Below are 16,593 nucleotides of genomic sequence, written 5' to 3'. Positions count from 1 at the left end.
TTTATCTATAGCCAATATAATAGCCAATTTATACAATAGTTGCTTACTATACTATTAATATATGGTCCTACATGTCATATACACACTGCGTCTTGGAGTTCGTGTGGCTACAGATCTGTAGCCCGCTCCTTTTTTCTCTCATCTTTTATCTTATTAAAATATATTTATAGCTTGCTAATAGACTGCTATTGTACTGGCCTGCTCTTAAAACTTGCTCTTACCCTCTGACTGGGCGCCTCGCGTATGACAAAACGGGAAGATGTGTATATGTGGAAATCTAGGCTGCGTAGCATGCGGCGAAGTCCATGTCGGTCAGCTGCATCTTCAGACTCTAGTGGAAAAGTCATGCTTCCTGAAGCAGACAGAAACCTTTGACACCGGAGTGCATGCTGCTTGCGAACTGTTTGATCGATCGATCGAGCCATCGTCTCCCAGCAAAATCGGAGGCTCACATGCACGTCTCCAACAAAATCGGAGCCTCACATGCACGCACCAAGTTAGGGGTGGAAAAAAAGCTTGGACTCGTGAGCTTAGCTTGGGCTTGGCTCGAGCTCGCTTAGCTCGGATCGGCTTGAATGCCAAACGAGCGAAAGCCTAAGCCTACTTTTCAGCTCGTTCCTGAAACGAGCCGAACCCGAGCTAGCTCGCGAGCCTCTTGATTTGGCTCGTGAGCATAGTCCATCATGTATTTATATGGATAATTTTATTTTCTAGTGGAGTTATTATTTGTCAATATGTAATTTATTATCTATATTCTGATGAATTGTATATATAAAGTTATTTTAATTTTACATATTAATGATTTGTTATTGTTTTTCTTAATGATTACAAATTATATAGCTTCAACGGAAGGTCGCAAGCCAGCTCGAGCTGGCTCGAGCCAGGAAACGAGCCGAGCCGAGCTCATGTTTTAGCTCGTTTCCCAACCCGAGCCGAGCCAAGCCAAGCCTAGCTTGTTGCGAGCCATTGCAAGCCGAGCCTGGCTTGGCTTGGCTCATTTCCAGCCCTACACCGAGTGATGATAAGAAGAGCATTGGTGATGATAGTCACTGATCTCGTCGATGCGGCCTTGTGTATTCAGACTCAGCATATAGAGTTAAATGCACAGTTAGTGATCAAGTAATTTCAGTAGCCTCTAATCACTAGTGGAGTAGGGCTGTGTTTAGTTCCTTCTAAAGTTAGAAGTTTGGGTTGAAATTGGTATGATGTGACTGGAAAGTTATGTGTGTATGATAGATTAATGTGATGAAAAAAGTTACAAGTTTGAATCTAAACTTTAGATCTAAACACAGACTAGCTAGCTAAATACGTACATGCATCCGACTGTCCTGGTTGTGTCCTTCGCTGAAAAGTACTCAGCTATCAGCTAAAAAAAAGATCAAATATATAACTGTAGCCAAGAAAGAACACAATCCTAGCACGACTTCGGAGTAGTATTACTGTACCCTATCGTACAAGTTATGCATGTCCCCTTTGATTTCCAAGGGCATACACATATTAATTCAGCCTGACTTGCATACTAACGGTCCAACCTATATATGGAGTTATGGACGATATCCAGACAGATCAATGGGCGGCCACATATGTCATAAGTGTATGCCCGTTCAAGGCGATCGACGGCGACTAAACGTGTACAGACTTTGGTTTTTATCGCCTCCGTTCCAACCTGCCGCTCAACCTGGTCTTGGTTTTGGGCCCCCATGAACAGTTGGTTTGAGAGTCGGCGTCAGGGTCGCCTCCATCGCAAGGAGGTCCTGTACGCTGTCGACCTGACGTTTGGGCAACGCAAAAATATGAGCAGAAAAAAGAAAGGGAAACTCGTTTATAGTTACTAGAGCAGATGTTCACTCGATCAGTGTATATTAACTAAATATTTATATATTTTTTAGAAAAATAGTATATAAATTAATATGTAATATATCACTTCACAAATTTATAAGTTCAAAGTCAACTTCTACAGATTAGAGAAAAATAATAAATTTCATTGTGGATATACAAACTTAGGGTTTAATTTTTTTACAATTTATAGAGGTTAAATTTGAGCTTGTATGTTTATTGAGTGATATAGTATTACATATTAATTTAACTTACTATTGTTTTTTTAAAAAAATATAACCAACTAGTTGATATATGATAACTGCAAGCATATATATTTAAATCAACGACATGCCATATATAGAAAATTGCTATGCATATGACTTAATTGTCCAACTCACGTACGACAAAATTTAATTAACGGTGGTAAACGGCTACAGTGTATATAAATATGTTTTACTTTAATTGATATATAGTTACATGTATATGAGTTGTACAACGGATCGTACATATAGCGGTACTCCCATATATAATTGTGCTACAAGCTGGAGTATAGAGTAAACTAATAGTAGCAATTAATGCAGCATATGCCTAATGTCTATTAGCTATGCAAGATTGCAAGCATGCATGGAAGGAATAATGCATGTACTACAGGTATAATTAAGCACCCACCTAATTAAGCCTTCAAAACTTGCCAAACTTGGTCAAGCAAAGCACGTATAATATCTGTGTTAGGAAATAACTGGCAACTAATTTGATGTTGATCTGATCGAATGATCGTGTCCTCCGACGTGTTCTAAATTCCACGGAGCATCGATCGATTCTGGCAGCAAAGTCGCATGCGCAGAAAAATCTCCACACGTCGTCCCCGTCTCTCTATATATACCTCCTTCCTGTTTGGATCTTTAATTAGCAGGTCAATACCAGAGTCTCTCTAGCCACTTCTCCTGCTTGCTATAGCCCTGTGTTGCACTAGGCTGTGTCATATAATGGATCACGCTGGCAACACGGTCGCGAACGTGACGGTGGCGCAGCAGCCGCATTACGGGCGGTCCGTGTCGCCGCCGTCGAGGGTGTCGTCGTGCTCGCCGCCACCACCTCCTGTCGGCACCGCCTCCTTGCTGGTGGGCAACACGTCGTCGTCGTCGTCACCGACGACGACCGTCGTGCTGAGCCCGTGCGCCGCGTGCAAGGTGCTCCGCCGCCGGTGCGCCGACGGCTGCGTGCTGGCTCCTTACTTCCCTCCTACCGAACCGACCAAGTTCACTACCGCGCACCGCGTGTTCGGCGCCAGCAACATCATCAAGCTCCTCCAGGTATATACATAGTATGCCCGCACGTAAGAGCGAGGATTTCGATCGATCGATCGCCGTGGCACATTGCTGATCGACCGACGTGCGGCAACGTGCAGGAATTGCCGGAGAGCGCGCGGGCGGACGCGGTGAGCAGCATGGTGTACGAGGCGGAGGCGAGGCTGCGGGACCCGGTGTACGGGTGCGCGGGGGCGGTGTGCCGGCTGCAGAAGGAGGCGAACGAGCTCAAGGTGCAGCTCGCGCGCGCGCAGGCCGACCTGCTCAACGCGCGGGCGCAGCACGACAACCTCGTCGCCCTCGTCTGCGTCGAGCTCGCGCACCGCCGCCGGGACGACGACCAGCAGCTGGAATACCAGGCGCCGGCGCCGCCGCTGCCGCACCCGGCGGAGTACTGTAGCGGCGGCGCAGGCTTCGGCGCCACCGTGTACCAGCCGTTCTACGACTCGGACCTGGACTCGGCGGCGTGGGGCGAGCCCCAGCTATGGACGTGATACAAATTTGCATGGTCAGCGCGACTAGCTAAGCTAAGCTAAGCTACCATACTCCGTATTTGGCATGCAGGGTAATTAATAATCTAGAGCACTAGTAGTAATTAAGTACTGTAATTAGAAACAGATCAGTTTAAAAAAGGAACTATAATTAGTACCTGGCGGCTTAGCTAGTGTCGTGCTTCGAGTACATGTAACAGCAACGGTTATACATACTTCAGCCGGCCGGAACAGTTTATGCTTGCTTTCAGAGTGTTATGTTCTTCAGATTTAAAACAAGATCAGATATTTTGCAATGAGCAGGGTCGATCAAGTAAAGTTCTGTAGGAGTTCTTGTAAGCCTGTGAAACACTTGTTAAATTGTGAGCTGGCGACTAGCTAGTGGCCATCACAAAATTCGCGCTGTACGTGTTTTGCAAAAATAACTGATATTAGGCATGCAGTGGGTTGACAATACACTACTCCGATCGACTGAAGGAGATCGATGGAACTCGAACGAAAGCTACGTTTGTGAGCTCACGAACTGCCGTAGCGCAGTACGTCTCGGTCAGTCCTGCTAGTTTGATTCATTAGCAGACCAACTCCCGTCGTTCGGTCGAAATAAAACACGCTGATATAGCCCAGTATGATTGTTTTGAATGAAATAAATATTACAAAGTTAAAAAAATTAAAAATACTCTACTCACTCCATCCTAAAATATAAGCATTTTTAGTATAGTGTCAAGTCAAATATTTTTTACTTTGACTATTAATAAAAAAAATAAAAAAAATCAATCTACTAAAATTGATGGTACTATATTTATCATTAAACAAACCATCGTAATATACAACTCTTTTTATTTTTGGTTAAAGTAATATCTCGAAAAATGTGTCAAAGTAAAAAATGATTATATTTTAGGACGGGGGAGTAAGTAATTAATATATATAGATTTTTTTTTTTAAAAAAAACATCGTGTAGGAACTAGGAAACGCATGTTCACAAGTAATATGTACGATGGTGCTGATGGCCATTGAACATGTAGTACGTTTTTGTCCGAGCTCTGGAGACAGCTTGTTGAAAAAAAATCTGCTACTGCACTTGAATAACATTTTAGTTTCTAGCTCAGCTGGCTAGCAGCTGTCGTTTTTCTCCCTCGATCAGCCTGTTTTTTTTTTTCTCTCTGTGGAACATGTCAATCCGTATGAACATTTAACATGTGCCTGCGACGTACTAGCTCCCGGCGGCAACTGTAGCGTACGTAGTTTGAACAAACACTCGCTGCACGAGCAACAGATCCCAAAATATTGTTCAATTATATTAATTCTCACGAAGCTAGCAACTGGTCGATCACCATCGATCAGAAGCCCCCAAAAGAAGGCTGCCTAACTCTATCTCCAGAAACCTACTTTGGCTACTTGGACTGTCACATAAACACGTACCGTTTCCAAGTCTCGCTAGCCTAGCCTAGCATATATGCATGCGCCAACCAGAGTACCAGACCATACGAAATGACGATCGCCTACGGTCATCGTAGACGGGCGGCCGGCTGCCAATCTGCCATTTGAACCAGTAACTAACTGACACTGTCACACAACAGAACAAAATTAAAGCCAGTAACTAATTGACAGTGTCACAACAGAACAAAAACCAGTAACTAACTGATGATTAGCCAGCCTAAGCTTTCCGATACATGCATGCATGCATGCTACTGTCTGTCTTGTCTTAATTTGTTTTTATGGACCGATTGGCCATGGTAGTTTCCGGGAAACTAGTAATCGACTAGTTAACTACAGTACTAGGCTACTAGCTACTAGTAATCGATTAGTTAATCTGTTTGGTGGTATACACCATCAGTCTTGACCAGAACCATGCCGCATGGGTACGGGCAAATCCTTTGTCTCCGTGTACAGAATGTCCAATATGTTGCCTAAAATGTGTCCGGCTCAGCTGCTTCCCCACTCCGGTTGGAAACATCGAGTTGTGATTGCGGCGGCCGGCACGACATATCGTGAAGCTTTTAGCTTGGTGAAAGGATTAGGAGACGAACGAGAGAGAAAAAAGTGCGGAAATTGTAGCAGGGTACGGGTACGAACCCCACAACACGTGCAAGACGTGTCCCATATGCTGCCACGATTAGCCTACCCGTTTTAATCGAGTCAATTCGGCGTGCTGTGTAAGCCCAAACAATAAGTGGGCTTCTCTTCTTCTTCTCTTGGAGACTTGGACAAACCAAGTTACCAAGGCCAGATCGGAGTAGGAATAAGTCCACATCCCTTATTTCTAAGCGAGTTTAAATTACATCCCTTAATTGCAATATTATCATAAATTTTTAGTCTCCATCTTGCAAAATCGGATTATCTTTTTATCCTTAAACTTAGAGTTGATTTTAAAATTTTTTCATCGAAGTTTATTTTTTAGCTTTTCCTTTTAGATCGCTAATAATACATATATAAAAGTTTTATTTATAAATTACTTTCCGTTTACAAATATACCGCGCGAATAAGCGAAACATCGCTCAGATACAGTCAGAAAAAGAAATGAAAAATATATGTGACCCTTTCTTTCTCCTCTATGCCTTTCTAGCTCTCTCGCATCTTCTCTCTCCACGCCGACGGTCGGACGGTGGCCTCGGCGTGCCCAACGACGCTCGCATGGGTCACTGACATGTGGCTGCCGACCCCCGCCGAATCGGCCGGCGGCATGGTTCATGTTTGCAGACGTGCAGTCTTGCAGGCAACCGGCCGGCCTCGCTGTACTAAGGACGAGCTCATGCATGTCTCGAGCAGCAGCAACAACAACTTCTAGTTGGTGCATGTGTCGCTCAAAGCGATGACTCTAATGGCCTCCGTGAAAGAGCACTAATCATGTTTAGCTCGACCTATACACTAAGCCTGTGTTTTTGCAGGGGTCGGGAACCCCTCCTCTCCACACGTAAAATAGAGCAACAGATTAACGCATAATTAATTAAGTATCAACTTTAAAAACTTAAAATATATTAATATGATTTTTACAACAATTTTTTAGAAAATGCCAGCGATCGGGCGCCCGATCAGCGGCAGAAAATTCAGGCGCCCGCCTCTGCCCGTGCCCCCAGCGCCTCCGCACCATCCCCACCACGCGCCCCACCACATGGGCCGTTGTAATAAATCACCCACATATTACGGAAATGCTCTATTAAGGGAATTCGTTTTATTTTTTTTCCTACCAATAATGTTTCAGCAAGTATACTCGTATTGTTTCACTATATATAGATCAAATGTTTCTGTGAATTGAAACATTCTTTCGCTATTTGCTGAAAAATTGTTTTTATATATGGTGAAACAGTTTCAAAAAGCGTTGTTTCATACGTTGTAGCAAAATGTTTCATGAGGTGATTTGGTTGTATTTTAGTTTTATAAACAATTAAAACATTTTCGATCTACTTAGTGAAACAATTCCGATCTACTTGGTGGAACATCGTTCGATTTTTGAAAAAAAATCGGGCATCCGATTTATAGGCGCCTCGCAACTTTATTTTGTAGATTTTTTTGTAAGAAAATAGTTTGGAAAGCGTATGGTAAACGAGGAAGTGAGGTTGAAAACTTCAAGTGAAGAACACAACCTAATCCTTGTTGTACTGAGCATGAGCTTTGCCTCCCCTCCTCACCGCCGTGGAGCATCCGGAGATGGTCACATTGAAAAGACACATGTCAGGGGGTCGTCGGCATCCGGAGACGAGGACACGATCGCTGCCGACGAGGAGGACGAATCATGGTGGCACCGGTTGATCGAGGCTGCGGCACTGCGGCGTGTATGGCCGGAGGATGGGGAGGCCAACGACGAGGGATGAAGGTCGAGCGGTTCGCAAGAGGAGTTGGACGGCGAGGCCACAGCGCGTCCCACGCCGTTTGCAGCAACGCCGCCACGATGGGCGGCTCGATGGAAGTCTCGAACACCAACAGGAGCCTCGTGCACGTTACGTCAGTCTGGGAACTCCATCGGACCACTCGCGTCCCCTCCGAGATGGCAATGGGGACATGTAACCCCACACCCGATGGATTTTTACTCTATTAGAAGCTAATTATATTCTAACTCTTATACCCATAAATCTATTGACGGACGAAAACTCTTATTCGTTGGGTACCTAGGTATAGTCCGCTCTTTACCCACTTGTACCCACCAATCCGTGGGTGAAAAAAACCCGTAGATTAAGCCTAAAACTATGAGTAAAAGTCCCAACGACTACTAAATCATAGCATAAAACTCCTTTCACATCTTAAGCATTCTTCTAGTCTATTATATGAAATTATTTTGATTTTTTGATTATGTAATGTTGTTGTAGAGTTTTTTTATTTGCCTTTTGAACGCTAATGTTAATAGCATTGTTGCCAGAGAAAATATTGATAACTTACAGTTCTAATATGGCTAATTACAGTACAAAACTATATATGCTACAAGTCAATTATATGTGTATAGGTACCCGTTATCCGCGCGGGTGTGGGTATGGGGATGATTTTGTACCCGCCGGATATGGGTATTTAAGTGGAAATATTTAGTCATCGTGAGTGTGGGTATGGGGCAAAGGAACCCGATAGTATGCACCTGTTGCCATCTTGAGGCCCTCCTCCGTCGTTGTTGAGTGGTCTAGCTTGACGAGGTCACTGCATGGAGGAGAGGATTGAGGAGATCTCTCCACCAGATCGGCGGACCGGCGGCGTCGTTGGACCAAGGACCATGGTTCAAAATTCCGTAACAAAAATTTCGAAAATTTTCGGAATGATATTATTTTGGCTAAAATTTTTATTTTTTAAGCTTTTTTTTAATGAATTTAGCTATATTTTGTTCAAATTTGACCAATTTTATTCAAAATTTCGGTATATGGGCACCCTCCGATAGAACGTCGAAAACGAAAGATTGAACCCTCCCGAGGACAGGACCGATCGCTAGTTCTCGCTAGGAGAGGTTGGGGTAGATGAGAAAGAAAGGATGTCAATGACATGAGGCTCCATTTATTTTTTACTTTTATAAGATTGGAATGTCACGTCAGCGAAAACATCCATCTCATATTACGAGAGAATCTTATTTAATCCGGGTGTGCACGATGGAGGTGGAAGATTTTTACTAGCATTGTAGTTAAAGGGACACAAAATGAACTTATTGCATCGGGGTAACACAACACACCGATCAACTATTTAAGATGGGCCTTCAGGTGGAGCCTCTCTTGGGAAGAGAACTGGTTTTTTTCTCTTGGAATAAGTTCATCTAAGGTCCCTTAATTTGTCAACGATCCGATTTTCGTCCCTGAACCGAAAAACCAGATACATTAGGTGCCCTAACTATCAAAACCGGTGCAGATGATATCCCTTAGCGGTTTAGATAGCGGTTTTGACTGACGTGACGCCTACGTGGTTAATTTGACTCGGTCTTCATCTGACATGGCATTGGCGTGGCGCTTAAGTGGCAATTTGATCTAAGAATAATAATAAACCCCACGGGACCCACATGTCAGTTTCGCACATAAATTAATAAAAAAATAATAGGGCCCACGTGTCATTCTCACCCCCTCCTCTTCTTCCTCCTCTCACATCTCCCCTTTCTTCATATCTCTCTCCCCTCTCCTCTCTCAGTCGCGATGGAGAGGGAGCGACACGTGGCGCCGGCGGGAGAGGGAGCGGGGCACGCCCTCCGCCGCCAACCCGCCTCCACCACCATCGTCATCCTCCAGCACTCAAGCCCAACTCGGTCTTCTCTATCTCCTCCCCTCTTCCCCTCCTCCTTCCCAGATGCGGCTGACGGGAGGACGACAGCCGACGACGGGTCATGAGGAGGACGGCGGCGGTCCGGAGCAGAGGTTGGAGGAGGGCCCCCAGCCGCTAGGACGGCGCTCAATCCGTCGCCTCCTCATGCTCGTCGGCCACGCCGCGCCGTCCGCCGTGGCCGCCAGAGCCGCGCATGTTGCTGTCAGACGAGCAGGTAGATAGTACGTTGTACGTACACGTACAAATCAATGCCAATATAAAGGCCCACGGCGCTAGCTGCCCATGGCACCAGCTGCCTGCCTCGCCGCCGATCCGGCCAGCCGCCACATGGCCGGAGGAGCCGTGCCGCCCAAGCAGTCACGAGCGCCTCCCCACGGTGATCGGCGCCATAGGAAGAAGAAAAGAATCGAGAAAAGAAGAAGAAAAGAAAGGAAAACTGAAAATAGAAAATAAATGGAGAAGACAATGCCGGCTGCACCGCCGAGGCCGCGACCCGCGCCGGGGCCGGCGTCACCGCACGGCCACGCTCGCGCCAAGCCGCCGCTCAGCCGCGCCCCGCCGCCTCGGTGCCGCCGTCGCTAGTGGCGGAGCCAGGATTTCAAAGTTGGGTATTCCTGTCTAACAAAAAAAAAGTCCATAGTAAAAAAAATCAATGGTTCACAGTTTGTCAATACCGATAATCGAAGAAATAAAACTACAAATTATTACACGGTACCTCTAATTTTCTATTTCGCTTCCTTCATGGCTTGGAAGAGTAGCTTTAATTCTGCGTTCCTTCATGGCTTGAAAGCGGTTTGTAATATCACAGTCCTTGATTTTCAAAAACATCTCATGCTCAATAAATGTGACCAAGCAATCATTCAAGTATTGATCCCCCAGCCTGTTTCTCAATTTATTCTTCACATAATTCATGGCAGAAAAGATTATGTGAAGAATAAATTGAGAAGGTGTTCTTTTCTCCTGAAGATGAAGATGAAGATAAAGATTAAGTTTTTTACGTAAAACGAGGTGGTATTAGCGTATGATTGTTTGAGTTTTAATTATTACAAAATTTAAAAAATAGATTAATATGTTATTTTAGAGCAACTTTCATATAGAAAATTTCCCCACGAAACGCACTGTTTAGCAGTTTGAAAAGCGTGGCACGAAAATCTTTATCTTAATCCAACTCTTGATGGAGAAATGAACGGGACTGCTACTGGAAGTACTAGAACCAATTTGAGAAGCTTGAAAACAATCTCATGTCTATTGTGCAACTTTGTTTCAACAATCATAATGGAAAGATCAGCAAGAGTTTTCACTTTTCTAAACCTTCCATCTATACGCATCTTAGTGAGGAAGAGTACTTGGCTAACTAATTTGTGTACATGTGTATATATTGAAGTAATACTTGTTTCTTGATAAAAAAAGTGGGTATTCCTGGGTATACACAGGAACCATTGTAGCTCCGCCCCTGGCGGTCGCTCGGCCGAGCTCCTCCACATTGGCACCGCTGCTCGGCCGCATCGGCACCCATCCCTCCTTCTCCTCCTCCGCCTCCTCCCTCCTCCACACCGCCCGGCCGCTGCCGGTCACCGTCATCTGCAGTGCCTCCCGCGCCGTCGATATCCGACGACGCTGAGAGGAAGAGCTGGAAGGGAGAGAAATAGAGAGAGAAGGAGAGGATGTATTGACATGTGGGCCCCACCTTTTTTCCTGACATGTGGGCCTCGACATTTTAAATTATTTTTTTAGCTGACAGGTGGGCCCATAGTTTTATTATTTTTCTAATATATAATTGCCACATCGGTGCCACGTGGGACGCAGATCTAGTCAAACCAGCCATGTAGGCGCCACATCAGCTAAAACCGCCTTCAAAACCGCCGAGAGACCTTTTTTGCACCAGTCTTGACAGTTTGGGGACTAGTTGTATCTGGTTTTGGGGTTTAAGGATGAAAATCGGATTCGGTGTAAAATTAAGGGACGTTAGATGAACTTATTCCTTTTCTCTTTAGGGACAAGAAACAAGTTCAGATCAAAATAAAAGTACAAATTATAAATTTACGTGAAAGGTCTTGTGAATTTTTCTTTAAACAAATGAATGCCTGCAATGTATACTCCCAAAGTAAACCCAAGAAATGGTTGCGTGACAGAACAATATAAGGAGGTAAAATAGTACAAGGTCACCCACATGTATCCTACCTACTGGTATATGGTATATCCACTCGAATCTTCTATCCACAAATTGTCTCAGGCAGCATCTTCACAGACAGCAGATGCTACCAATCCTTTGTGCCAATCTTCATCTTGGAGTACCTTTTCCCCATTTCACTTGGATTTAATACATATCATATATTTTCATTTCGCTCGGACTTAATCTGTCTGAACTTCATATCTAACCATCTGCTGGTTCGATAAACTCATAAAATCAATGAGCTCCTTGTTTGGACATAAATTACTCTTATTAAATCACCACTGACTATCTAGGAGTGCCAGCCATCACATTTAAAAGGAACTGTCCTTTATTTAAGAGCTCATCTGTCTGTGTTTATGCATCTACCATGTTATTTTTTTTTAAAAAAAACTGTTTGTGTAGTAGTGTCGGTGTTACCGACCGGTTCACCTATTCTGGTATTTGATGTCGCAAGTAATTAATCAACGAAACTTATTCGGTTGTCCTCTTGCATCATGCTTGATACACCAGCAAACTCCCTCACATACAACACGAAACAGCTATCATCATAACACAAGTCACTTTTGGACGCCACACAATCAATCAAAAATCAAATGCGCACCGTGTGCTCTCATGTTGAAATTTCAGGCATGCTAGCAGCGTTAAACTGTTAATCCCATCTCACTTTTTCTGCAGGAAACTCTCACACAGATTGGACGGCCGCCCGAGCTATACTATTACCGTCTTCACTGCCAATAACCGGCGACACCTACAAATATTTAGTTGGTTAAAAAAACACTACTAATTGTTTGGGCTTGACAGCGTCGTTGGCTATCACTGTAGGTAAATAAATGTATCGCTAGCAAGAAAGTGAGAACGGAACACCCCATGATCCATGGGACGACGCCTTTTTCAAGGCATAAATTCTTCGTGGCCATGTGTTTCTCCCTGGGCCGAGTGGCCGGCGTGGCATGAACCGAAAGGGCGACCACGACCGTGTGGGCGGCCGGGGCGCGCGGAATCGCGGATGCTGGCATCTTTCTCCAGAACTTGCAAGATACGTACGTTTCGTAAAGGTTGCCGGTGACGTTAGAACATTGCTCACCTCACACCCCCCCGGGTTGATGTGGACCTGCCCGTTTCTTAGTTTTGGTGATTCTTTGCACGTTTCCCCTCCTAAACCTTCAGATTTCTATCAGTTGGAAGGTTCAAGTGGGGAAATGGATAAAAGATTGAAAGAATAGTACTAGTTGAGGAGTTTGCTGATTTTCTGGTTTTGGGAGGGGGTGGATGGAAGATGTTTGTAGGGTGCAGCTTGGAGGATAAGTTGGTTTTCTTCTGCGTTCTCCATTGCCCTGTTCGATCAGACGATCACTGAACCATTCCCCGGAGAAGAGGGAGATAGAAGCAAATAAGCTCTTCATTTCCCTCTCAAGAGCAGCTCATCGAAGCTGTCAGATTTGGCCATTATCGGTGCAAATTCAGAGATGGTTAAGATCAAGGAATTGTATCCTACTAGTTCTTGTGTCCATGGATTTTTTTTTTCTTTTCTTTGCTGTGTTCTTTTTCTGTCATTTTTGGGTGATCATGTGCCATCTGCTTGAACTTGGGCATGCCTTGACTTCAATCTTTCACCAAGCCGGATCGTCATGCCTATGTCGATGGAAGAGGTATGGAGAAGTAGTGTGGCAAAAGGAAAATTTTCAATTGAAGGCTTTGCATTCTTGTGGTTCGAGCAATTTGGTAAATGGACTGATCAGAACCGATCCTTTCGTTACAGTATGAAATAGGGATCAGCTACACCATCATGAAGATGGAGCAGCAAAACACGAACAGCAAGGAGGGCGTCGAGGTGCTGCAACAGGTCCCATTTGAGGATGAGAAGCTTGGCAAGGGCCAATACACCTCGAAGAATTATCATTTGCAGAGGTTAGTTTGTTCCGTGCCAGTCCTGCTGATGGATTTCAGAAGTTTAATTCAATCAGGCAATATTAAATTGTTTCAGAAAATATGTTGATCCTCAAGGCCTTTCAGAAGTTCCTGATCAATTGTAGTCTTGAATCTTGATAAGAATAAGCATGTCATGCTAATTACGAGAGGTTAGATCTCGTAGCTACTGAAAGCAGATAGGATCATAGGAAGTGTTCATCCAAGAACAGAAGGAAGAACGAGGTTGATCAGTAGTAGAAAGGAGTAACATGTCGAACATTGCAGATGTAAAGACTTCAAGTTATTGTCCTAATTAGGAGCATGCATTACCTTTTTTCCTAAGTTAAGCAATGCATGCTGATGTGTTTCACCGAATGCTAGTTCTTATATACAATTAAATGTAAAAATTATGCAGCAAAATTCCATCTTGGATGAAAGGTTTTGCGCCAGCAAGTGCACTTACCGTGCATGAGGAATCATGGTGCGCATATCCAAACAGCAGGACAGGTTAGCAAAGACCTTTCGCTATTAAAGTGCAGCAGTCGTGTTTTAATAATTGATCATTCTTGCTAAACAAGTTCCATTTGGATTCCCCTTCTCTGTGTTCATGTGGCCATGATTTCTACTCCGACCCTCATCAGTGATCAAGGTACCACAGAGTACAGAGTAGTTAACCCATTCTCTCTTAAAGTCTGATACTCTTTCAGTTTTCCAACCTAACTTCAGGTTTCTTGATTATTTGTTATCAGTGCCCGCTTTTTAGCAAGTGTTCACTGACCATCGACACTGTGATCAGACCTGACAATGGCTGCTCTGAGAACGTAAGTACTCTCCAATCATCTAGCAACCATATTTGCTCCAATCTTTTTCAGACCAAACGGCAAATACTAAGAGAGCACAATGTACATAACCAGGCCCACAATTTAACCAGTGAACAATTAGCTGCAAGAGAGGTAGAGGTCGTCGACATCGCGTCGCAGTCGAGGGACTACTGGAGCAAGGTGATCAGCGCCCCAAACGTCGACCTGACAGCCTTCAGGTCGCAGAGGACGAGCCGAGGCCCTCTCTTGAAGGGTTGGATGGTACGCAGGTTTCAGTTCAGAAAACACCAATATACACTCGTGTTGCGTCGTCAGGTCTGACGTGACATTTGGTGCAGGATTCATGCCGTCCCGTCATGACCACGTACAAGCTGGTGATCATGGACGCTCCGATCTGGGGCTTGGGTGAACGCCTGGAAGACTGCATCATCGCGGTAAAACAAAATGCTTTGATCTCTTCTGCATAACACAATGTTCAGAAAGAAATTCAGAGGTGATGCCTTACTTGTGGTCTGTGCGTGCGTGCAGGGGGAGAGGGCGCTGTTCTTGGCGTGCCACCGGCTGTGCTTCGCGTGGATCGACGAGTGGTACGGCATGACGTTGGATCAGATCCGAGAGATGGAGCGTCAGACCGACCTGCTTCTCAAGAAGGTCAGCATGAACAGAAAGTCTTCAACTCCATGTTCTGCAACAATGAATTCCGAATTTCTGATGTGTGGAGTCACTGACCAATGTTGCTGCAGACGCTGAAGAAGCCTGCGAAGGCCGGGAGCAAGCACGATGGCAAGAGGAAGACGCTCAAAGAGGAGATTGTAGCTGTCGGGAGCTGCACGTAGTAAATTGGAATCTACGCGAGATGTGGTTCGCTACACTGGATGGCTCCAAGCTGTCACTTTGTCAGATTAGGCATGCGTTGAGATCTGGCAAAAATTAAGCACTGTACAAAGGAATCCACGGATGATGATGTGTATATGTTGGCATTCATCGACTGCTAGTCCTCAGAATCAAAATTGATTGCTCGTCCTCAGAATCAAAATTTATTGGTCGATCCAGGGTACCAGGAAAAATCGTAGTATTAAGGCCAGTCCGATTTGACCATCGGTTGATCATACCAGATGCTATTTTCAGGTGAAACTGCTCGTAACCCTGTAAGATTCCGAAGGTGTTTTCCCAATTTTTTTTTGGAAAAAAGTAAACACTGGCCCATCATTGAATCCTAACAGCAAGGGGCTATTCAGATTGATGTCATTTCCAACCGTACCATTTTTTAATAAACTTGCCAAAGATTAGGGGTGGATCTACCCATTAGGCAGGGTGGGTCGACCGACTAAGCTACGGCTCGTGTCGCTCCACACCCTCAAGACCCGCTTATCCCCTTATAGCAGTCATGGACCATTAAAATTAGGTATAACAAGATATGAGCACCCAACATATTGAGACAGTGATGCGAATGAACTATTAATACGATGTGTTGTGTTCGATTGCTCTTATCAAGTAAACATCTTTGTTCTCCGTCCCATCTATATTTTAAAGCTGCATCCGTCACTAAGATGTGTCTATATTTAGTTTGTTGCCAAACTTTGCTAAATTCATAAGAAATCCTGCCAAAATTTTAGCAACATTGGTAAGGTTTATTTTGGTTACAATCTAAATAGCTCTCAAATATAACATATTTCTTAACTTATAATAGCAGACTATCCAAGATGCCAAAACAATATTGTGTTTAATTTTAATTGACTTGATGCTGAGTCAACGTGAGACTCACATGGACCCCACATGTCAGCGGTCTTCCTAGTCCTCTCTCCTCCTCTCCACTCTTGCCCTCTCTTCCCCATCTCTCGCCTCTCTCGAAGCGACGACCGACGGAGGGAAGTGCAGTGGATGGTGGGCATTGGCTGAAGGGACAAGAGCTGGGCAATGGCAGCAACGCATCACCGAGCTAGACCAACCGCCGGGTTGAAACATGATGGGTGGCGAACAAGAATGAGCAACAAACTGGAAGTGCGATGGGCTTCTCTAGTGAACCACCTCGCACCCCCCGACCTTCTGTCGCACCTATGGTTCCCCTTATCTCCAAGGCAACAGCCGACGTGAGAGGTGCTAGGCGCCCATCTCCGCCGTGACTCATCGTCTTCACCGCCATGGGGAGTTGCTCGTCAGCGCGGAGACGGATGACAGCTCGTCGACGCAGTGAACGGCACATATGCGCCAACGTGACCCTCTTCTACACCAAACAGCTATTAAACCATCTCCTCTATGCCCACATGCCGACACGCGACGCACATACCGTGCTGCCGCCTGCCGTGACTGCCGTCCTCACCACCGGTGACTTCTCCCCATCATCTCGTCCCTACATC

The 16,593-nt window shown here is 44.9% G+C and overlaps 2 protein-coding genes across 2 annotated transcripts; both read left to right on the top strand.

Moving 5' to 3' along the window:
- The first annotated feature begins 2,748 nt into the window (after positions 1–2,748).
- On the top strand, positions 2,749–3,976 carry LOC127768246 (LOB domain-containing protein 1). The gene is made up of 2 exons (XM_052293783.1): positions 2,749–3,131; positions 3,227–3,976. The coding sequence occupies exons 1-2, from the start codon at positions 2,805–2,807 to the stop codon at positions 3,617–3,619; spliced, it is 720 nt and encodes a 239-aa protein (XP_052149743.1). The 5' UTR covers positions 2,749–2,804; the 3' UTR covers positions 3,620–3,976.
- An 8,847-nt stretch (positions 3,977–12,823) lies between these two features.
- LOC127765981 (uncharacterized) lies at positions 12,824–15,479 on the top strand. Its single transcript, XM_052290966.1, has 10 exons — positions 12,824–12,993; positions 13,126–13,156; positions 13,267–13,415; positions 13,831–13,922; positions 14,057–14,064; positions 14,165–14,236; positions 14,330–14,497; positions 14,575–14,670; positions 14,765–14,887; positions 14,980–15,479. The coding sequence occupies exons 1-10, from the start codon at positions 12,974–12,976 to the stop codon at positions 15,070–15,072; spliced, it is 852 nt and encodes a 283-aa protein (XP_052146926.1). The 5' UTR covers positions 12,824–12,973; the 3' UTR covers positions 15,073–15,479.
- The last annotated feature ends 1,114 nt before the right edge of the window (positions 15,480–16,593 follow it).

Source organism: Oryza glaberrima, chromosome 3 (assembly GCF_000147395.1).
Source record: "Oryza glaberrima chromosome 3, OglaRS2, whole genome shotgun sequence".
Lineage (NCBI taxonomy): Eukaryota > Viridiplantae > Streptophyta > Magnoliopsida > Poales > Poaceae > Oryza > Oryza glaberrima.
Note: the sequence above shows the minus strand (reverse complement) of the source record. Positions and strands in the feature narration are given on the sequence as shown.

Coding starts and splice junctions, on each gene's coding strand:
- LOC127765981 (XM_052290966.1), top strand. CDS start 12,974: ATGGTTAAGATCAAGGAATT. Junction 14,498..14,574: donor CTCTCTTGAAGGGTTGGATG/GTACGCAGGTTT, acceptor CATTTGGTGCAG/GATTCATGCCGTCCCGTCAT. Junction 14,888..14,979: donor CCGACCTGCTTCTCAAGAAG/GTCAGCATGAAC, acceptor ATGTTGCTGCAG/ACGCTGAAGAAGCCTGCGAA.
- LOC127768246 (XM_052293783.1), top strand. CDS start 2,805: ATGGATCACGCTGGCAACACGGTCGCGAACGTGACGGTGGCGCAGCAG. Junction 3,132..3,226: donor ACATCATCAAGCTCCTCCAG/GTATATACATAG, acceptor GGCAACGTGCAG/GAATTGCCGGAGAGCGCGCG.